At 49.0% G+C, this 21,855-nt stretch overlaps 2 protein-coding genes across 6 annotated transcripts in view; one reads left to right on the forward strand and one right to left on the reverse strand.

The window, feature by feature from the left end:
• The window catches only part of SAE1 (SUMO1 activating enzyme subunit 1), a 97,447-nt gene extending 91,348 nt beyond the window's left edge, over positions 1 to 6,099 (reverse strand). The window contains exon 1 of the mRNA XM_021668550.2: positions 6,032 to 6,099. Within this exon, the coding sequence (XP_021524225.1) occupies positions 6,032 to 6,084 (53 nt within the window). The 5' untranslated portion in view covers positions 6,085 to 6,099. The remainder of the gene's footprint in view (positions 1 to 6,031) is intronic.
• ZC3H4 (zinc finger CCCH-type containing 4) overlaps positions 5,301 to 21,855 on the forward strand; it is a 46,192-nt gene continuing 29,637 nt past the window's right edge. The window contains exons 1-2 of one of the 5 annotated variants that reach the window (XM_064381126.1): positions 5,726 to 5,733; positions 6,919 to 6,980. In XM_064381126.1, coding sequence (XP_064237196.1) covers positions 6,943 to 6,980 — 38 coding nt within the window. In that variant the 5' untranslated portion in view covers positions 5,726 to 5,733; positions 6,919 to 6,942. Of the gene's footprint in view, positions 5,467 to 5,597; positions 5,734 to 6,030; positions 6,981 to 7,196; positions 7,235 to 21,855 lie in introns of those variants that run through there. The other 4 variants (XM_064381125.1, XM_064381128.1, XM_021668549.2 and 1 more) reach the window with 4 other exon arrangements.

Below are 21,855 nucleotides of genomic sequence, written 5' to 3' on the forward strand. Positions count from 1 at the left end.
ATTTTTATGAGAAAATTAAGACAAATTAAGAGAATATTTATGGACATGCTTAGAAGTTAGAATGGTGATTGCCTTAGAGGCGGCAGTGACTACAAGGGGACAGGATGGGGACTCTGCTCAGCTTATAATTTTCTGTTTCTTGATTTAGGTGCTGGTTATATAGAATATTCACTTTGTGTAAATATGTCAAGCTGCATACCTGTGATTATATGCTTTTCTGTATGTGTGTTATTCTTCAATAAAAAATAGGCTGAGGCTGAGGCTGGCAGATGATCTGAGGTAAGGAGTTTGAGACCAGCGTGGCCAACATGCCAAAACCCTATCTCTACTAGAAATACAAAAATTAGCCGGGTGTGGCAGCAGGCACCTGTAGTTCCAGCTACTGGGAGGCTGAGGTAGGAGAATTGCTTAAACCCAGAAGGCAGAGGTTGCAGTGAGATCACGCCATTGCACTCCGGCCTGGGTGACAAGAGCGAAACTCTGCCTCAAAATAAGTAAATAAATAACAGTGAAACTCAGTCTCAAAATAAATAAAATAAATAAATAAATACAACTATAAAACAAAAAAGTCAGCCAGGCGCGGTGGCTCACACCTGTATTCCCAGCACTTTGGAAAGCTAAGGTGGGTGGATCATCTGAGGTCAGGAGTTCGAGACCTGCCTGACCAACATGGAGAAACTCCATCTCTACTAAAAATACCAAATTAGCTGGGCATGGTTGCACATGCCTGTAATCCCAGCTACTCGGGAAGCTGAGGCAGGAGAACTGCTTGAACCTGGAAGGTGGAGTTTGTAGTGAGCCAAGATAGCACCACTGCACTGGCAACAAGAGTGAAACTGTCTCAAAAAAAAAAAAAAAAAAAACAGCTGAGTGCGGTGGCTCACACCTGTAATTCTAGCAGTTTGGGAAGCCGAAGTGGGCAGATCACAAGGTCAGAATTTCAGTTTGCAAACAGCCTGGCTAACATGGTGAAACCCCGTCTCTACTAAAAATACAAAAATTAGCTCGGCATGGTGGAGTGTGCCTGTAATCCCAGCTACTTGGGAGGCCGAGGCTGGAGAAATGCTTGAACCTGGGAGGCAGAGGTTGCAGTGAGCCAGGATCGCACCACTGCACTCCAGCCTGGGCGACAGAGCAAGACTCCACCTCAAAATAAATAAATAAATAGGCTGGGCGAGGTGGCTTATGCCTGTAATCCCAGCAACTTGGGAGGCCTAGGTGGGTGGATCACTTGAGGTCAGGAATTCAAGACCAGCCTGGCCAACATGGTGAAACCCCGTCTCTACTAAAATCACAAAAAATTAGCCAGGCGTGGTGGTGAGCTCCTGTAATCCCAGCTGCTTAGGAGGCTGAGACACGAGAATCATTTGAACCTGGGAGATGGAGGTTGCAGTGAGCTGAGATCACGTCACTGCACTCCAGCCTGGACAACAGATTGAGACTCTGTCTAAATAAATAAATAAATAAATAAATAAAATGAACATAAAAATAAAAAAGTCAGCTGAAGCACCAGAAGGGCTTGGTAGACCACGTGCCATCATGTTCCATTATGACGTTGAAGTACAGGGAATTCCTGCTCAGTGGGGTTTTCGTTTTCCCCATTACCTGAAAGCAGATGTCCATCTAGAATTATGGAATGGCCCCGCTGAAGCTTCAGGGATGGGGCCCCCTCAGGACCGTACCTTGAAAGGACAATGGCTGTCCGCTGAGATGTGGCCTATGCTCTCAGTCAGTGGCTCTGTCCATAGCCCAGCATACATGGGGTTGAAAAATCAAGGTGTAAAGGAAGGAACAGCACCATCCACAATCACACATAGTGAGCCAGTTTCATGTCTTTCCTTTCCATTCCCACAAAGCTGCAATATTAGCTCTTGGTGTGTGAAAGAAATTTTTTTTGGACAACATAGTTATGAGCATGTATGAACATTTTATTACAATCTTCCATGAAAGGAAATAAGGTCCCTTGTAGGCCTATTAAGATTCACTGTTAATGGGGACCTTTTTTTTTTTTTTTAGATGGAATCTTGCTCTGTCACCAGGCTGGAGTGCAGTGGCGCAATCTTGGCTCACTGCAACCTCCTACTTCCAGGTTCAAGCGATTCTCCTGCCTCAGCCTCCCAAGTAACTGGAATTACAGGCACCCACCACTGCACCCAGCTAATTTTTGTATTTTCAGTAGAGATGGGGTTTCACCATCTCAACCAGGATGGTCTCAATCTCTTGACCTCATGATCCTTGAGACTTGGCCTCCCAAAGTGCTGGGATTACAGGCGTAAGCCACTCTGCTCGGCAATGGGACATTTTATAGGAGAAGTGAATCATTAACCATTAGATAGGAGATTGGATCCAGAAAGACGATAGTCTGGGTAAGGGTAACACAATTCTTAACTGGTAGTCAGTCAGCTGACTGTCAACTGGTATACCAGGTGGGATGGTGGGGGGTAGCACTAGCTTCTCAAAACAAGTTTCACCCACTGAAAATTTACTGTAAGCAATTTATCAGAATTTTTTATTATTATTATTTTTTGAGTTGGAGACTCACTGTATTGCCCAGGCTGACGACCTGGGCTCACTGCAACCTCCGCCTCCCGGGTTCAAGAGATTCTCCCGCCTCAGTCTCTTGAGTAGCTGGGACTACAGGCACCTGCCACCACGCCCAGCTAATTTTTGTATTTTTAGTAGAGACGGGGTTTCACCATGTTGGCCAGGATGGTTTCAATCTCTTGATCTCGTGATCGGCCCGCCTCGGCCTCCCAAAATTTTGGGATTACAGGCGTGAGCCACCACGCTTGGCCAAGATTCTCTTTTTCTTTTTTAGATAGAGTCTCACTCTGTCACCCAGGCTGGAGTGCAGTGGTACGATCTCAGCTCATTGCAACTTCCACCTCCCGGGTTCAAGCAATTCTCTGCCTCAGGCTCCCGAGTAGCTGGAATTACAGGTGCCTCGCACGGTGTCTGGCACCACGCCTGGCTAATTTTGTATTTTTGGTAGAGACGGGGTTTCAGGGTTTCGCCATCTTGGCCAGGCTGGTCTTGAACTCCTGACATCGTGATCCACCCGCCTCGGCCTCCCAATGTGCAGGGATTACAGGCGTGAGCCATTGCGCCCGGCCGACTCTGTCTCTCTTTTTTGTTTTTTAAATTTTTTTCTTTTCTTTTTTTTTATTTTTTGAGACGGAGTTTCGCTATTGTTACCCAGGCTGGAGTGCAATGGCGCGATCTCGGCTCACCGCAACCTCCGCCTCCTGGGTTCAGGCAATTCTCCTGCCTCAGCCTCCCGAGTAGCTGGGATTATAGGCATGCGCCACTATGCCCAGCTAATTTTTTGTATTTTTAGTAGAAACGGGGTTTCACCATGTTGACCAGGATGGTCTCGATCTCTTGACCTCGTGATCCATCCGCCTCGGCCTCCCAAAGTGCTGGGATTACAGGCGTGAGCCACCACGCCCGGCCTTAATTTTTTTATTTTCACACATCACAATCTGACGACTCCGTCTCTTTTTTTTTTTTTTTTTTTGAGACGGAGTTTTGCTCTTGTTACCCAGGCTGGAGTGCAATGGCGTGATCTCGGCTCACCGCAACCTCTGCCTCCTGGGTTCAGGCAATTCTCCTGCCTCAGCCTCCTTAGTAGCTGGGATTACAGGCATGCGCCACCATGCCCAGCTAATTTTTTGTATTTTAAATAGAGACAGGGTTTCACCATGTTGACCAGGATGGTCTCGATCTCTTGACCTCGTGATCCACCCACCTCGGCCTCCCAAAGTGCTGGGATTACAGGCGTGAGCCACCACGCCCGGCCCTGACTCCGTCTCTTAAAAAAAAATATCTTGCTGCGCCTCTTTAGAACTAATCCTATGACCTTGAACCAATTAGTTAAACACCGAACTTCAGTCTGCAAATGGGAATAACAGCAGGTTATCTTACGACGGTTGTGAGGGTCAAAAGATTTGTTTCTACACAGTCCATGACACCGGTAGTGTTTCCACCTTCGCTATTTGAGAGCCTTCCAAGGGTCCCACACCCCAGGTCCTTAGACTTCCCTGAGGGCCTACCAAGCCCCGCCCCTCTCGCCTCCGAGGATGACGTCATCGACTGAGTTGTTGAGTGACATCACCTCCGGGCCGGCTGGGCTTCAACGCCTCTTCGGAAACCTCCGACTCTTGGCACCTGGCCTCCAGCTTTCGGTTATTTTTATTTTCTCTCCACAGCCTGAATTCCTTCCCTCCCATTCTCTCACCTAAAACTACCGGCTCTTCCCACCTTCCTTCAACTAGCAATTTTCGGTTCTTCCCTCTTGCTCTCGGGCGACTTTCCGAAAGTGGTTTATTCTCTTAATAGCCCCTCCAGCCCCGCCAGTTGAGCTAATTCGCTTAATCGCATTATCCTGACTGCTTCCACCTCCTGCCACCCACCACGACACCGCCTTCGGCTCTTTCCGGACCATCACAGTTTCTCCTCCTTCCCCAGTCCCGATCGGCTTAGGCTATTTCTGGCTGCCCTAGGTTTCTCTTGCTCTCTCTAGCCCCATCCCTATCAGCACCTTCGGCTCTTTCCGGCTCTCCCCCGCCGCCTCCTGTCGCTCGCTCAGCTCCTTTCGGCTATTTCCGCCTCCCCTCGGCCTCGCCCTTTGCCTTCGACTCTTTCCGCCAGCCTTCGGGCAAGCAGTCGCTACCCATCTCCTGCACGTGACGCGGCCTCCGCCTCCGCCTCCCAGTTCCCCCTCCCACCTCACCCTTCCTCCCGCCTCAGCCTCTTGGCTGGTCCGGGCCGAGTCGCCATTTTGTGTCAATTCCTGATTGCGGCAGGGGCCGGGCAGCCGGGACAGCCGGGGCACCCGGGGCAGCAGACACGGAGACAGTCGGCCCGTCTCCTCTCTCCCTCAAATCCTTTTTTTTTTTTTAACCTCCCCCCACCCTCCTCGCTCGCTCGCTCTCCTCTTCTCCCCCTACCCTTCGCTTGCTCCATCGCGCGCGGCCCGCGCTAATTACACCCAACCACCCACCAGTGTCCGTGTCTCCCGCCCCCGGGCCCGCGGGGGTGCGTGGGGGGGCTCTCGCCCCGATGAGGGCCCCGCGCCAGTGAGCGAGTGACCGCAAGGGTGGGCTGCGGAGAAAGCAGGCGGCGAGCGGTCCGCCGAGGCCTAGGCCGAGCGGCCTACGCGGAGGTCGGCGCAGAGGTGATTCCGAAACCGAAAAAATATATACCCCATTCCCATCAGGAGCCCTCCGAGCAGAAGTGTGCCCCTCCCGCCACGCCCAAGCAGTCCTTTTTCGTGCATTAACATCCCCTCCCCCCCAAAGGAACTATGGAGGCCGCGCCCGGGACCCCCCCGCCGCCGCCATCAGAGTCGCCGCCGCCGCCATCGCCGCCGCCGCCATCAACGCCTTCGCCTCCTCCGTGTTCCCCCGACGCCCGCCCGGCCACCCCGCACCTCCTCCACCACCGCCTCCCGCTCCCTGACGACAGGTCAGGCCCCCGGCCGGGCCGGGGCTGCGTCCCCGGGGGGAGGAAGAGGAGGAGGAGGAAGGGGGGCGACCGCCATGTTGGGCCGGGCCGCGGAGGAGGAGGAGGAGGAGGAAGGGCGGGGTCGGTGGGTGTCTCTCGATCGCTCGCTCGCTCGCTCTTTCTCGCTTGCTTTCTCTCCCGGCCTCATGCGTTTCCCCCCCCTCGCGGCGCTCGCCCGCTCTCCCTCGCTCTCGCTCTGTCTTTTTTGGGCGCCATGCTGAGGGGAAGGTGAGGAGGCGCCCCTCGGACCCCCCGTGCCCGCCCTGGGGAGGGGGCGCCAGGGGGAGTGCTGCGGAGGCCCACGGGGGTCCTGGCTGCCCCAGCGCCTGGAGCTGGCAGCCACGGGCCCGCCTGCCCGTCGCCTGGCTTCGGGGAAGGGGATGGGGGGAGGGGCTCCGGACCCTTTTTAGGGGGATCTCCAGCAACAGCCCCGCTCTTAGAGGTTTGGGGTTGCGGGTCTCCCAGCCCCCGGCAGTATCCTTTCTCCTGGGGGAGGCACACCCTGCCCTACTTGGATGATAGGTACCTTAGCTTTTTTAGGAGGCAGAAAGTGGGGGTTCGTTCAGGTCCTTTCTCCATCCTTCTAATGGGGGGTCCTTTTGGTGGGTATGGCACTTTTAATTTTTGGCGGGAGGTGTTTTCTAGCTATTCCCTAGAAGGCAGAATTGGGGAGGGGGAGAGATGCATCTCCAGCCCTTTTGATGAAAACCCCTGCCTATTTTTTGAGAGAAGACTCTTTCCCATGTTTTTCCTAAAGGGCAGGGGTCCTCTCGCTTTTCGTAGGTAGGTGACATGAGGGAGGGTTCTCAGCCTTGTTTTTTTTGTGTGTTGGGGGGAAGGTTTGGTTTCCCTGCCTTGTAGGGGAGAGGAAGTTGGTCCCGCGCTTTCCCCTGTGGTTCCCCCCTCTTTCGGGGTAAAATGGGGCACCATCTCTTCCGGAAGAGAAAAGGTGATTTCCTTGTGCTTTGGCAGGGGGTGAAAGGAAGCGCCCCCTTCCCTAAGGGCGAAACGCGGCCCCCCTCCTGCCCTTCTCTGGCTGGAGGGTGATAATGGGGACAGCTCGGCGCGTTTCAGGGCGAGGTTGGGGCCCCGTTTCCTTCCCCAGCTCGAGCAGAAGGAGTTGGGGTGCAGGGTTCGCCCACTGTTTCCTGGTGGGGCAGGAGAAGAGGCGGCTGGAGAGTAGGTTTGGACACGGACGGTGGGTTTCAGTCAGCAGGAAAGCGAGTCTTGGAAGGAGTGGGGGAGGAGAGGGGAAGAAAACGTGCTGGACAGATGGCTACCCCGTCGCAGCCCTGGCTGGGGAGCCCCTCAGGAACCTCCCTTAGCTGGGGGTTTCAGCCAGGGCTTCCCCTGCCAGACTCCACGGCCCCTTCTCCCCACTCCCACCTCCCCTTTCCCCTTTCTCCTTCACAGACCATACTTTGCCTTTTAAAAGAAATGCCACCCACATTCAGAGACACAAGTGCAGCAGTTTGGTGAGCTTTTACAACATTTTTTTTTCTGTTTTGTTCTAATTAAATGTATCGTCCTGGGAATCGCAGCCCATCGCAGCCCGACTCCAGTTCAAGGAAATAAACAGATTAGCAAAGGTCTGTTCGCTAAGCCCACGTTGGGCTTCCGGCCCCCTCTCCGGGGGCAGGTGCATTACTCAAAGGTGCTTACACGCTTTATTCGACCTCTAAGGAGTTCTCTTATGTCAGAAGTGTATGTCTTACAATGGGTTGGGATGGTAAGTAGCCTCTTTTATTGAGTAATTCAATGATCTCCCTCTTTTTCTCCCTTTCCTGCCTGCCTTCCTCCTCGCCTTTAGACCAAAGTGATGCTTGAGAGTGAATTGATATGTTCGAATCAGGATTCTAACCCTGTTGAGCCCTTTTAGACTTGCACATCCTTTCAGTGTTTAATTTTTTAAATTTGACGTACACAGTTTTCTAAAAAAAAAAAAAAAAGTATGTTACTGTAACATGACAAAAACCGATGTAAAAGGCCCGTATGTTTTCAGACTCTGGCGTCCCTCTTTCCATTTCAATCCATTGCTTTGTCTCCAGCCTTCATCTTTGAAGAAAGTGGATACTTCTAGTCCATTTGTAGGAGACAAGCTTACTGAATTTATGATACATGTATTCAACTTAATGGTTTCCCCCCTCCCCCCCCAAAAAAAAAGATTGGTTCAAGTAGCTCCAATTTTCTCGTTTTACTCCAATGTCTCTTGTGGTGATGGACCTTAAAATTGAGCAAGTCATTTATAAAGTACTGTTGAAGCACAAAATCTGTAAACTCTGTCAAGCCCCCATCTCTGCCTGTCTCCACTGCTCCTTTGTTCGAAAGCACATGTCTGAAAAGTTGATGCAAACGTGTTACACGCCCAGTCATGTTGGAGGGAACACCTCCTCCAGCCCCCAGTCCCCCCCATCCTACACGTTAACAAGGAAAAAAACAGCAACAGAAATGACTTGCAGAACCAAACACCGTACTTCTGATGTGTTTTACAAGCATAAGTTCCGTTAAAAGACAAAACACGTTGAAGTTGCATTTTCCCTCTCTCCCACTTTTGATCCCTGGCATACTTTGAGAGAGAACCCTGGCCATCTCCAAAAGACCCGTTTCCTTTTTTCCCTTCTTACAAGGAAAAAAGGTCCCACACATGTAGATGAGGAAACTGCAATTCAGTAGGCCACTTGTTTTCTTCCTCTTAATATGTTCACAACTGCTGTGGAGTGGTTATCCTAGTGATGATGTAAAATCAGTTATGGGAGGAAGAAATCTCCAAACTCTACGGCATCCTGCAAAAAATGTCTGAAGCACGAACCGAACAAACACCTGATCCGGGGCACTGGGTCAGCCCAAAATGAATTGCACTTACTTGAAGTTTCCCATCCTTTGTAAAATTCCTTCTCCAGGACTGGAGAACAGAAACTGGATGACTGAGGACCCAGTTCCAAAGGCTACTAAGTTGCTTATTTAAATTGATTTTTTAAATAACGTTAAGGAAATGAGGTTTCTTTTGTTAAGTGAAATTTTTAGCCGTGATTCAATGAATTTGAAACTGTTTCCCCAAACATTTAAAAAGCTCACTGGCATATCAACACAAGGGTTTATTGTTTTCTGTTCTCAAAGGAATCTCTTCCATTAAGACCGAGAGGTCCCAGTAATTAAGTCAAAAACTGTATTTTGGAATCTTTGTTTTTGAAATGTCACAGTACTGCCTTTTTTCCCCCCTAAACTGATGTACCAGTATTAAAAATCAAATTAATGGATGTTGCAAAAAAGAAAGAAAAGGGTGTCACTCAGAATCCCTGATTTAAGAAATTTTACTATACACATAACCTTTTTCATTTTTATTTTCTCTGGGTGAGAGATTTAACTTGAAAGCAATTCAGAGTCTCCTAGTAGAAACAGTCCATTGTGACCATGAAAATATGGATGTTCTGGCCATAAAACCCCTTTTTTTTTTAATTCCCCCCAAATTTGCTCTTCAAAAGAAAAAATGTGATTCCCCAAAAGGAGTAATTCACAGCCTGTCCTCTTCCCCCAGGTACAATTTTGCTCTGCTCTGAAGGTTTAAAGTTTTGAATTCTTTATAAGCCAGAGTTTTCTCTAAGTAGAGCTAGCTATTTTAGTAAGCCACTGCTGTGGTTTTCCAAAGCCGGGAAGGCCGATCCCAAGGGAATATTGTTTTGTACCTGTGGACCTGGCTGTGCACTGCCTGGCAAGTTAAAGATGAATGGTTTTGACTCTTGTGTTTCCATACAGTTGAATGTAGAGCAATTTCATATTGAGCCTGGTTAGTAATTTATTTAGCAATGCCTCCACCTCTGCTTCTTACTCTTAGATCTTTTATCGTCTTCCCTGATGGGAAAGAAATGGCTGTTTGAGAGTCGTTTACTTCCTTTGGTTATGTTTTTATGGCTATCAGGCCTCTAGAAACATCTCTCTCCGTAAGAGGTCAGATCTAGTTACAGTAAATACCTCTATGGTGAAAATTGCTAATGAAACTATTTCCAAGTCTCCATGGATAGCTATCAAGTCAAACCAGATTCTAAAGAACCTAATTTTGGTGCCCCTCCCCCCAAAAAAATAGTACTTCTAGGCCAGAGCAACTGTTTGTCCGATCCGCGAGAGGTTGAGTGACAGAGCATTCGAATAGCAAGCAAAGTAGCTGAATTGAGCAGGGCGCTTAACCTGTACCTTGGCAGCACAGCTAAGAAAAAAAGGATGACTCCTGAGATTTCTGGCAATTGGTATTTATTCAGCAGATCAGGGACTGTAGGTGCAGCCTCATTGGTGGAGGGGATCCTGTCCAAATACATGGTTTGAAGCCAGTTTCATAATTAAAACCTAATAGGATGGAAAAGCTGCCAGTTTGTCTGGGTGGCATGTCAAGTTCATGGGGATAAGTTAAGGTAAAAATGAGATTGTTCAGGGGGAGCCAAACTTGATGGGTTTGACTTTCCCAATGTCTTGGCCTAGTCTTTGCTGGGAAGGCGTTTGCTTTTAGTGGTTAATACAGATGCAGTCTTGAAGACATTGTGTGCCATTTTGCTGGTGATGTAGTGAGGTGAGATGGGCAGTTTTTAAATCGATTTCAGGCACATCACCCCTTGGGGTGACTCTTAGTAGTTGTTGGCAGAAATGAAGATAACGGCCTCTTGGTTGGTGCTAGGTTTAGTTCTGTCCTGTTACTTTTTTTCTTAATGGAATTTAGGATTATTTGCTCGGAGCATAGTTTGCTGTGTCCGGCCAAACTGGTCTACATGAAGGATCTTTCACTTGTATTTTTTTTCTTGCCATTTTGCATCTGTGTGAATAGGTGACTCAGGGCCCTGTTTGTCAGGCAAGTGGTGACATCCTTTTGAATGTCGGAGGTGGCAACAGGATGTGGAGGAAGACTGTGGACTTTGGAGCCAGATAAAACTGTTCAGGCCTGGCTCCTCCCGGCCATGTGCAATAGGCATCAAGTATAAAATGCCCACTTCTCAGCGTCCTTGTGGTCAGATGGGTGCATTTGGGGACACCCACACAATGCCAGCATTCAGTGAGTCTTCCTGCTTTCCCTACTGGAGAAAAATTCAAAACAGAACTTTTACAGTTGGTGTGTAAAGAGAAGTAAGAATAACCTATTTTTGAAGGAAGTGCATTTATCTTTTACCTCGTAGGGTTCTGGTCAGCTTATTTAATCTCAGGGAGCCCTGGGGTTGATAGCAAGTGGAAGCCATCTTAAGACATTTCCTACTTGCTCAGTGTCTTTTTATAGATGCTCAAATGGTCATACTGTCTGGAGCTTATGCTGACTGTACCTCCTGCGTTGGTCTTTTGCAATTAGAACCTGAGTCAGTGCTGCAGTCTTGGTAGGGCTTCTGAGAACTGGGAAGCTGGGGATCTGGAGTCTCACACCACTGCGAACTAGGCAGTTTCCCTGGGCAAGTCCTTTACTCTCTCCAGAGAGGAATGAGCAAGGTTTCATCCAGCTCTAGGATTCTTCATTCCTTTGGGATCTGGCCAAGTCAGTTAAGGTTTTGTTCATTCAGTAAGCTCCTCCTGGGCTTTTCTTAGAGCAGAAAAGTTTTCTGAGTGTTTAAAGAACGCTTCTCTCCTGAAGACTTTATTTAGAATTGGGCAAGGGTTGTTACTGCCTTTACCAGGCCTTGTATTCCCTTCCTGGGTGTCTGACCTACCTTCTGCAGTTTCTGGCCATGATAAAGGGTTGCTGCTGCTACTGCAGCTCACTAATACCCACTTAAAAAGCAGATGCCTTAAAAATTAATTTGAGGGTTAGGCTCAGTGACTAGATCACAGGCAGGCCCTTCAAGTTCCCGGTCATGCCTATCAGTGGTCCCAGAAAGGACAGAGTGAACTCCAGAGCCAAAAGCTTTTTTGCTTTTTCTCTTTTATTGAGACAGGGTTTTGCTCTGTCACCCAGGCTGGAATGCAGTGGCACAATCATAGTATTAATAGCTCAGTGCAGCCTTGAACTGTTGGCTTCAATGATCCTTCCACCTCAGCCTCTCATAGCGCTGGGATTTCAGGTATAAGCCACCATGTCTGGCCTGGGTACTGCTGTGTTTTCTCCACACGGGAGTGGCCCTCTGCTGTTAGATGGTGGAGAGTGATGGGTGGTGGACAGCTATGGTTGGGGGAGTCAGACAAACTGGATGTGAGTCTTGAGTTCATCTCCTAAGTCAGTGTCTTTGTCTTCCAAACGGGTGATAGTGCCATTGGTGCACAGTTGACCTGAAGGTCAGTGATTACCTGCCAGGGCCCTTCTGAGTGCTTCTCATGCATTAGCTCATTTAACCTTTACCTCTGCCCTTCGAGGAGAACCTGAAACAGAGAGGCAAAGTCAGTTGTCCCAGGTCACAAAGCAAGTGTATGCTGCAGGCAGAGTTAGAACCCCCCCGGGCGGCTTGTACCCGGACCTCATCTCTGTACATACCATTATGCTGTGCTGGATCTGGTGTGGTATTTTTCAGACTGCAGGGCATAGTCACTAGTGGGATATGAAGTCCCATTATTGATTTTTTTTCTCCTGCATTGGAAAACCAAGGTAATAGAAGAGGAGAGAAAAAGCAGAATGCATTTAAATGTGGCTTCTGGAAGTTTTGTTTGGGAGAAATGCAAAGAAGCAGATGTGGGTCAATGTCAAAAAGTATGAAAGCTTTTGCATCCAGGCTAGGGGTTGGCAAACTGTGATTCTCGGGTCAAAGCCAGCCCACCCATCCTGTTTTTGTAGGTAAAGTTTTTGTTTGTTTTGTTTTAAGACTAGAGTCTTGCTCTGTCACCCAGGCTGGATTGCAGTGGTGGGATCTCAGCTCATTGCAACCTCCGCCTCCTGGTTCAAGCAATTCTTCTGCCTCAAGCTCCCAAGTAGCCAGGATTACAGGCTTGCGACACCATGCCCAGCTAATTTTTGTATTTTTAGTAGAGATGAGGTTTTACCATGTTGGCCAGGCAGGTCTTAAAGTCCTGACCTCAATTGATCCGCCCTCCTCGGCCTCCCAGAGTGCTGGGATTATAGGCGTGAGCCTCTGGGCCTGGCCAGTAGGTAAAGTTTATTGGCACACAGCCATATTCATTCATTTAGATCATCAGTGGCTGCTTCTGCACTACAGCAGCAGGGTTGAGTAGAAAGTTGCCACCATGTGCTATGCTATGCACTGTCTACCTGCACAGCAACCATTGTCATTATTTTTGTGATAGGAGGGAATGAGGAGGGAATATAGGTATTCCATTTAAAGTTGGCCCTCGAGACCCCCTCCTCAGTCCACTGTGGCTCCATCCTCCCTGCGTTCCACTCCTTCCAGTAAACGTAGAGGCCCAAGCCTAGGCTTTGAACCCTTAAATGCAAGGGATTTTCATTCATTAGAAGTAACTGGAGACTTCTTGAGGCCCGTGTGGAAGTGGATCACGGCCATCACATCCCTGCTATGGCCTCACCGAGGGAGCTGGGCCCAGACACTAGTGTCACTTGGCTAAAAGTCCATTGCAGGTGGCTTGGATTATTGCCCTCCTCATTTTCCTAACAGACACCAGGGCTTAGGTTTCCTTGGGATTCCAGGCAGGCCCTGCCACTCCACAGGGAATGAGAGCAGTCACGGTAACTGAAACCCTTGGGCCACACAGGCAGGCTGCATCCGAGGCAGGACCTGTCTCTTCTGCTCATTCTGTGCATCCATCACTTTCAGGCTTCCTTGGAATCCCTTGATAAACACTTGAATGAGTTTGTGTCAAAGTTTTAAGTGATACAGGTTGCTGAAAAAGGTGTCTTGGAAATTTGCTATTGTTTCTGTTGATGAAATTGAGCGAAAGGGTAAGAGAGCTGAGATTGATACTTTATGTAGAGTATGCACTGAGCATGCACCCATTCTGTACCTGGTCCTGTTCTGGGCCCTTGGAAACTTGGACTGTAAACCTAATCCTTGTCTGCCCTTAAGGAACTCACAAGTGACTAGAAATTAACAAACAGGTTGTATACAGATAATTGCAGTTCTTCATAAAAAATTATTACTGTTGTTTTTTTGAGACAGTCTTACTCTGTTGCCAGGCCGGAGTGCAATGGCACAATCTCTGCTCACTGCAACCTCTACCTCCTGGGTTCCAGTGATTCTCCTGCCTCAGCCTCCTGAGTAGCTGGGACCACAGGTGCATGCCATCACACTGGGCTAGTTTTTGTATTTTTAGTGGAGATGGGGTTTTACCATGTTGGCCAGGCTGGTCTTGAGTTCCTGATCTCAAGTGATCTGCTTGCCTTGTCCTCCCAAAGTGCTGAGATTACAGGCATGAGCCACCGCGCCCAGCCTGAAACCCCATCTCTACAAAAAAATAACAGAAATTAGCTGGGCATGGTGGCACATGCTTGTAGTCCTATCTACTTGGGAGGCTAAGTTGGGAGGATTGTTTGAGCCCAGGACGTCAAGGCTACAGTGAGCCATGATCGCACCACTGCACTCCAGCCTGCGTGACAGAGCAAGACCTTGTATCAAGGAAGTAAAAATAAAAAATTATAAATAAGGAGAAGTCTTAGTTCATAAGTTAAATGATTAGGTTTTCTCCTCTGGGGTAATAGAAATCGGTCCTCCTTAGATGAAAACCATGATATTTGCAGCTTTAAGCCATCTGAAGCTTAGTTGGCATCAGAAGGTGGTTAGAAAACTCTTCATTGCTGAGAAGCAAATTCCAGAGGTTCATCTGCCAGGAGTAACTTGGATCTGAGGGATAGATACCTTTGCTCAAGAATGCAAGTATTCAGAGCTCATAGGAGTGGAAGAATAGCTACTCAGGCAAAGAAAATGGCATCTTTGTCTCCACAAGCTTCCTCTAGCCAGCTGAGTTTTTTCATGGTCAGCCTGTTTGAAGCTCTACAGAAATGTTCTGCCTAAGAGGTTTGCGTGGTTGGACAAACCCCAGAGTGGACGCAACACACTTGCGGGCGAAGGCATTCCTTTCATGTTAGGGGACTTTGGAATTTCACTTCCTGGGATTTGTATTTCTTTCTCTTTGTGTTGGGATGAGTCCTTTTTTTTTTTTTTTTTTTTTTGGCCAGAATTCCTTCAGTCTTTCCGTGAGCCTCTGATGCTCTATCCGGATGTCTTTGGTCAGATTTTTGAAATGCTACCATTCCCTTCATTTGATATTGGAAGGACTATATTGGCCTTATGTCTCTTCCTTTGGGTAGGTTTTACTCCTAAGCGTTTATTCTGGGTGAGATTCCTGCTAAGTGCTTGCGTTACATGGCCTCATGGGATTCTCCCATGACACCATCCCGGGGGACTCCGTGATTGCCTCTGCTGCACAGTTAAGGAAACCAGGGCGCAGAGTGTTTAAGGAATTTGCCCAGAGTCTTGGTACCTCATTCTGGCGTTTCTTGGAATACTGATTCGTGAAGTCTGTTTTATGTATGTATATCTTATTTTTCGCCACTCGATTATAAATTTCAGGGTGGGTGTTGTTTTGTCAGTTGACTTGTTTAGCAAATCCATCTTTTCGACTGACATAATTTGTAGTTGTCATAAGGGTAGAGGTTAAGAGCTGGTCTTTGCGTTGGAAAGTAGTGGACTTAGTTTCTAGTTCTGCTTCTTCGTGCTGTGACCCCATGCGCAAATTCCTTCCTGTTTCTGAGCCTCAGTGTAGGCCTTGGTGAGGAGTTTGTGAAGGCCTCCAAGCCCGGATTCCAGCTCTCTGCTGGGAAATTATTAAATAACTGCTTGGGGACCTTGCAGCCTCTCCTCAGGTTGCTGAGTTGTCCCACTTGGAATTTCTTTCTTTCTATTATGGAAAAAAATGTTTTTAAAAAATTATTTGTAGAGGGGCTGGGTACAATGACTCATGCCTCTAATCCCAGAACTTTGGGAGGCCAAGGCAGGAGGATCGCTTTAGTCCAGGAGTTCAAGACCAGCCTGGGCAACATAGACCCTGTCTCTAAATTATTTGTAGAGATGGGGTCTCACTGTGTTGCCCAGGCTGGTCTCTAACTCCTGGGCTCAAGCAATCTGACAGGGTCTCACTGTGTTGCCGAGGCTGGAGTGCAGTGGTGCAGTCATAGCTCACTGCAGCCTCCACCTCCTGGCACAGTCGGTCCTCTCACCTTAGCTGCCAGAGTAGCTGGGACTACAGGCGCATGCCGCCAAGCTAATTGTTGTATTTTTTGTAGAGAAGGGGCTTCCCTAGCTGGGCATGGTGGCGGGTGCCTGTAATCCCAGCTACTTGGGAGGCTGAGGCAGAGAATTGCTTGAACATGGAGGTGGAGGTTGTAGATGGTGCCACTGTACTCCAACCTGATGACAGAGCAAGACTCTGTCTCAAGAAATAAAAAAATAAAAAAAAATTAAAAAACAGAGAAGGGGCTTCCCCATGTTGCCCAGGCTGGTCTCAAACTCCTGGGCTTTAGTGATCCGTCTGCCTTGGCCTCCCAAAGTGCTGGGATTATAGGAATGAGCCACTGTGCCTGCCCTACACCTGTAGATTCTTCATTATGAATCTCTAACTTGAGGGTTTTTTAAAACCTCATTTTAGGCCGAGCGCGATGGCTCATGCCTGCAGTCCCAGCACTTTGAGAGGCCAAGGCAGGTGGAGCACCTGAGCTCAGGAGTTAGAGACCAAGACCAGCCTGACCAACATGGTGAAATCCTGTTTCTACAAAGAATACAAAAATTAGCTGGGTGTGGTGGCAGGTGCCTGTAATCCCAGCTACTCGGGAGGCTGATGAATGAGAATCACTTGAACCCAGGAGGTGGAGGTTTCAGTGAACCGAAATCACATCACTGCACTCCAGCCTTGGTGACAGAGTAAAGACTCCGTCTCTAAACAAAACAAAAAACCTTACTATGAAACTCATTCCTAACAAAATTAACAATTAACATCTCAAATACCCAGTCTGGGTTCAGATGGCTCCAATTTCTCCTACAGTCACATCCACCAGTAGGTGTGTTCGTATCTGGATGCCAGCAGTGGGTAGACTGTCTTACATTGAAGTGAGAGGTGTGGGAACAGGGTACAGGTGCTGATGGCTGGACTTCTCTTCGCCAGTTTTGTGCCTCCCACTTGGGTGGTTGCCTTGGTGTGAGCGCGTTACCATGTGGCATGACGTCACAGAGCACGCTATGATGACATCTGAGAATGTTGAGGAAAAGGAGACACAGAGCGCAGTTGTTCTTGATTTCTGGTTGATGAACCTAGATAGTAACAACACTGAAAAGCATGTGCAAGACCCAGAGGTTTATTTCAAGAATTTCCTGGCTCTGAAAATCCCTCAATGAGGTTTCCCCTGTGGCTGCTTCACTCCATCCTAACCAAGGGAAGGTCTCGGGGTCCTTTCTTAGGCATGAGCACTGAGCCGAATTTCTAAAGCAAAGGCCCTGCGCCTTCACTTCTAGTAAACGACTGTACCGCAGAATCGGACTTGGGGATCCTGGACTTCTGCAGTTAGGCCGGTTGTTAAACATTTGAAGAGGCGGCACCTCCTTGTAATTTTCGTAATTTTGTCCCTAGTTAATGGGTCATTCAGAGCCTACCCAGGCAATTTGTTGAAGTCTGGGCAGTTAATGATCATAACCCTGACCTTCACATTAACCTAGCCGCCTCTTATCGAGGGCTCTCATGATCTTAAGGTAACCGCCACTGTTCCCATGAGTTTCCATCTTTTTTGTTGTACTTTGCTTTTTTTTTTAACCCCTTGTAAACCAGGTCAATCCACAAATCCCAGGCCCCTTTCAGCTTTCTTCCAACCCTCTTGCCTAGAGAGCTGCCATGTTGCCAAACTTCATTTCTGTAAGAGGCCTTTGTTTTTTCCCCCGGGTTTAGCTCTCCCTAAGCCTTTTTCTCTTGATAGCCACTTGGTGGCTTCTGGTACTGCCTAGATTAGAGCTGAGGAAGGGGAGACGTCGCTTTTGTCAGTTTTGTCAACAGGACAAAACTGGGTTGGGAAAACATACTGCATGCGTGGTTGGCACCAAGTAAAACAAGAACTTGTTGGCCCAGTCAGCAGTGTCCGTCAGGGAGAGCTGGCTGTCGCTTTCTTAAAGAGAACACACTTCCCAGCTAGCATTCCATCTAGTTAGGGTTTTCCATGGAGAGGTGCCCTCATGCTAACTGGTTCTTACAACCAACAGCTGCTCCTTCCTTTGTGCCAGTCCCTCATGTGTCAAGGGCTTTATTCCTATTAACTCTTAGTCTTCACAGCCCTTGAGATAGGTGCTGTTGTTATCCCATTCAGTAGATTAGAAAAGCAAGACTTGGGTTACAGACCAAGCATGCTCGAGAGAAGAGGTGGAGCTAGTTGTGTTACTTGGTCTGCTGAAAGAAGCATGATGCCCAGATCTGTAGGCTGCTGGGTGAGACAATATGAAATATCTACTTTGAAATGTTATGTCTACTTTGGACATGAATTTTTTTTTTTTTTTTTTTTGAGACCGAGTCACTCCGTTGCCCAGGCTAGAGAGCAGTGGTGTGATCTCGGCTCACTGCAACCTCCGCCTCCCAGGTTCAAGAGATTCTCCTGCCTCACGCTCTTGAGTAGATGGGATTACAGTTGCCTTCCACCTCACTGGGCTAGTTTTTACATTTTTAATAGAGACGGAGTTTCGCCATGTTGGCGAGGCTTGTCTCGAACTCCTGACCTCAGGTGATTCGCCTGCCTTAGCCTCCCAAAGTGCTGGGATTATATTTTCTTTGTTTGTTTGTTTTGTTTTTTTAAGACACAGTTTCACTCTGTCTCCCAGGCTGGAGTGCAATAGCATGATCTCAGGTCACTGGAATCTCCGCCTCCCACTTTCAAGTTCTTGTACTTCAGCCTCCTGAAGCTGGAATTACAGGTGCCCACAATCGAGCCCAGCTAATTTTTGTATTACTGGTAGAGACAATGTTTCACCATATTGGCCAGGTTGGTCTCGAACTCCTGACCTCAAGTGATCTGCCTGCTTTGGCCTCCTGAAGTGCTGGGATTACAGGCATGAGCCCCCACAACAGCTTAGACATGAAGTATCTTTACTAAGTGCTGTTTTTGCCAAGCCCATGGTGTGTGCTGAACCCAGCATGCTTGTGGACCCTATAGAGTCGGCCTGTTCCTTAAAGTGGGCATCCAGATCTGTTCTTTGACCCAGTGGGAGGAGCAGCCAGCTCTGAACATGGAAACTGAAATGCCTTAGAGCTTTGTCCCGGAGGCAAGGTGTGGCCTCTTCCCATTTCCTCTTGGGGGCTAGTTCCAAGTCATCTCTCAGGGTGGTTGCTTTCCTGTCCCTGAGGGCCCTGGCAGCAGATCGAGTGCAGCCAAGCCAGGCATTGCCAATCCAGGCTCTGGGAATAGAGCATCCCTGCACGGGCTGCTCCGGCAGGCTTTTCTCCTGCTTGATTGTCTCAAGAGAGTTTGGCAGGTCTAGATTGAAAAGATTAGCGCAGTGGGGCTTCCCCAACGTTTCTTGGGGGATTATGTCGCGGTCTATTAAGCGTGTTCCCTCGGTATTTAATCCCACTCTGACACGGATTTTGCTGGCGTTTGTTAAGTGGCAGCGCTGAAACCTGGTTGCTGTTTTGTGGAGACCGCCTTTGTGCCGTCGCGCCGGTGGCCCACAGGATTCCCAGTTGGCTTGATTTCCTTCCTTTCTTTTTGATTTCTGTTGAACAGAGTCCGAAGAATATAGTTAAGACCTCGTATTCACGCAGGATGTTTAGCTGGGAGGGCACCTCAAGTGTCATGAGGGGCCACCCCCTGAGGTGACCATTGGCAGAGGTTAGCCTAGGACTCGGAGGGGCTTGAGGGCATGACATGGCCAGATGGCACTGAAAGTGCAGCGATCTGTTCATTGTTACCATCTCAGTGCCCCTTCATCAACCAGTAGCAATTTAACAACAAAAAATCCTCTATTTCTCTGCCTCTCAACTCTAGAGAAACAAAATTTCAAGTAGTCACAGCCTGTTTTGTGAAAAGTTGTATGGTTGATTCTCTTTCAGCCCAGACATGTCTGGAGCTGTTAATATCGATAATTTGCAGAATCCCTCTTTGGCTCAGGTCTTTGTGGGGTGGATTTGAATGCTATACTTCTCTACCTGGGTGAGTCCTTTATTTTTTATTTTCTTTTTAGCTCCCATTTACAAAGTGAGTCCTTTCTAGAATCATTCTGGATGATGGTTAAGGCGCTTGGAGTTCCTTGGATGGTCTTTTGTCCTCTGCCCCCAGGTGTTTAGATGTAGGGTAGCCTGTACCTTCATCTAAGCCAGCAGGTGGCATTGGGACAAGGAAGGAGTCTTTAGCTGATCCTGGGCAAGACTGTCGCCTGCCGTACCATTGCATTGGACATAGGGGAGAGGGCGTGCCGAGGCCGCCATCTGCTCTGGCTTAGCTGACACAGCCCTTATGATCATGCACCTGCCTTATGGACCAAGTTTCTTGTCACTTGTATCTTTTTCCTACAAGGACAGTGCAGAAAAGGAGGTAGTCAAACAACCTGGTACAAATTTGGCATTTAAAATATTAGTGGCCTGGGTGGTGATCGTGTCCCTCTCAGCTTTATCCCTTCTAGGCTTAAGTGTTGAGAGTGATGTCGCTCTTAGCTTTTCTTTGTGGAACTGCGGCCTGTACACCTCCAGTCTGTCCTGGGACTTCTCCCGCTCAGTCTGTCTATTTGTCTCTCCCTGTGTTTCTCTTGAGGTATGGCCCTGGCCTGCCCCCAGTGTTCCCATCAGGGCGCCACCTCCCAGTGTCTGCGCAGCTCCCTGGCTGTGGGAAGTTTGCCCTGTCACTGAGTAACAGCTTCTCCCTTGGGACAAAACCAGTTTCCCCAGTCTGGTGGCCCTTTTGGTGTGGGTGAGGCATCCAGTGAGGGCTGTGCCCCACACTTGGTTTCTGTGGGCCGCACCCCAGCTGGAAGGCGCCTCCCTTCTCAGGACTGCGGCCTGCGTCTCCACCCCGTGCCAAGTTTGCTAGTTGGCGAAGCAACACGAGGCACACATGGGTCAGGTCACCTCTCTGTGTTGTTGCCTTTGAAGCAGCAGAAAGTTTTGTGCCCTACGTTCTGTTTCGAGAGCTGCCCTTGACCTCTGCCGAGGGGTATCCGTGGGGTATCCGTGGGGCTGGGCCACTTGGGTTTGAAGTAGAACCTATCCCTTTTGAATTGGGAATGAGAGTTCACAGAAAAAGCCCCTCTTGAGAAGTTCCTTGATGTTTGGGTAGCAGCCTGGAGGCAGACAAAGGGAGAGACAGGAGTGAAAGGACAGTGGAGGCTCCTGGGAGGAGTCTGCCTGCCGTGTGCACCGGAACCTGCAGGCAAGCGCCCTAGTGCACTGGCTTCCGCCTGACAGCTTCAGGCCTTTCCGCCCAGATCAGCTCCGTTTGTGGTTAGCCTTTTGGGGCCTGGCCTCATGATGTTTTCTCCTCACATCACCTCTCTTTGTGTCCTAGTTAATTAATTGAGATGGAAGGAGTTGGATGCTCTCACGCAAGCCTTTTTATGGTCATTCATGGGGAACTTGGAAAACTTTTTAAAATTTTTCAAAAAAATTGTTTTTCCTTTACCAACTCCTGTACTTGTGAGCACTGTGTCTGTGGGTTTGGCTCAAAAACTGGATTCTTTTTCCAGCTGCCCCCTCCTGAACCCATTCCCTCCCCCTACCCCAGCCCATAGATATTGACATATGCAGGATGTCCACTGGGCAGGGTCTGTCACGTTTAAAGTCCTTGGGGTTGGGGTGACCTGGGGGAGTGGAAAGAATATAGGATGGGGAGCCAGAAGGGGTTCCCGGTACCTGGAGGTGAGTCAGAGGAGGGAGAGAAACTCGGACCAGTGTGGTCATGAGGCCCGCCTGGGACCCATCCCCATCCTCCAGCTGCTCAGTGTCTGCCTGCCTCCAGCCCAGAGGTGTGGGACTGACAAGAGTGGGTCAGACTTGGTGACCTGGGACTCAGAGCCTGTTTCTAGCGGTTCTCATGGGGCTTTTGTAATAAAGTAATTTACGGGTTCTCAGGCCACAGACGAGGCCTGCCTGCAGGTGGGCCCAGTTAGCCCCTGTTTCAGAACCACAGCCCTCTGTACAGTGCACAGCCACCACCCTCAGCCTCAAGTGGCGCTGACGCCCAGCTCACAGGTCCAGGGCCCAGCAGGGGATCCTGGGCCTGGTAAGGAGGGGATGCGAGTCTGTGCTCCCTGGGAGAGGCACTTCTGTGGTCAAGCCAGGTGCAGAATTGCTTCAGGTGCTTACAGTAGAACTGTGTGGGTTTCTGGACTGTGGGGCTTCCTGGAAGTTCTGCAGCATGAAGCGTTGTGAATCCCCAAGAGGGGCTTTTCCTACTTCCGTGACCTCAGCACCTTGTTGGTTTCTTCTAAGAACACTAGTCCTGTTTGGAAATCTGGCGTAGATGTGTCC

Source organism: Aotus nancymaae, unplaced genomic scaffold (genome assembly GCF_030222135.1).
Source record: "Aotus nancymaae isolate 86718 unplaced genomic scaffold, 86718_ANA_hifiasm-v0.15.2.pri h1tg000028l, whole genome shotgun sequence".
In the NCBI taxonomy this organism is placed as follows: Eukaryota; Metazoa; Chordata; class Mammalia; order Primates; family Aotidae; genus Aotus; species Aotus nancymaae.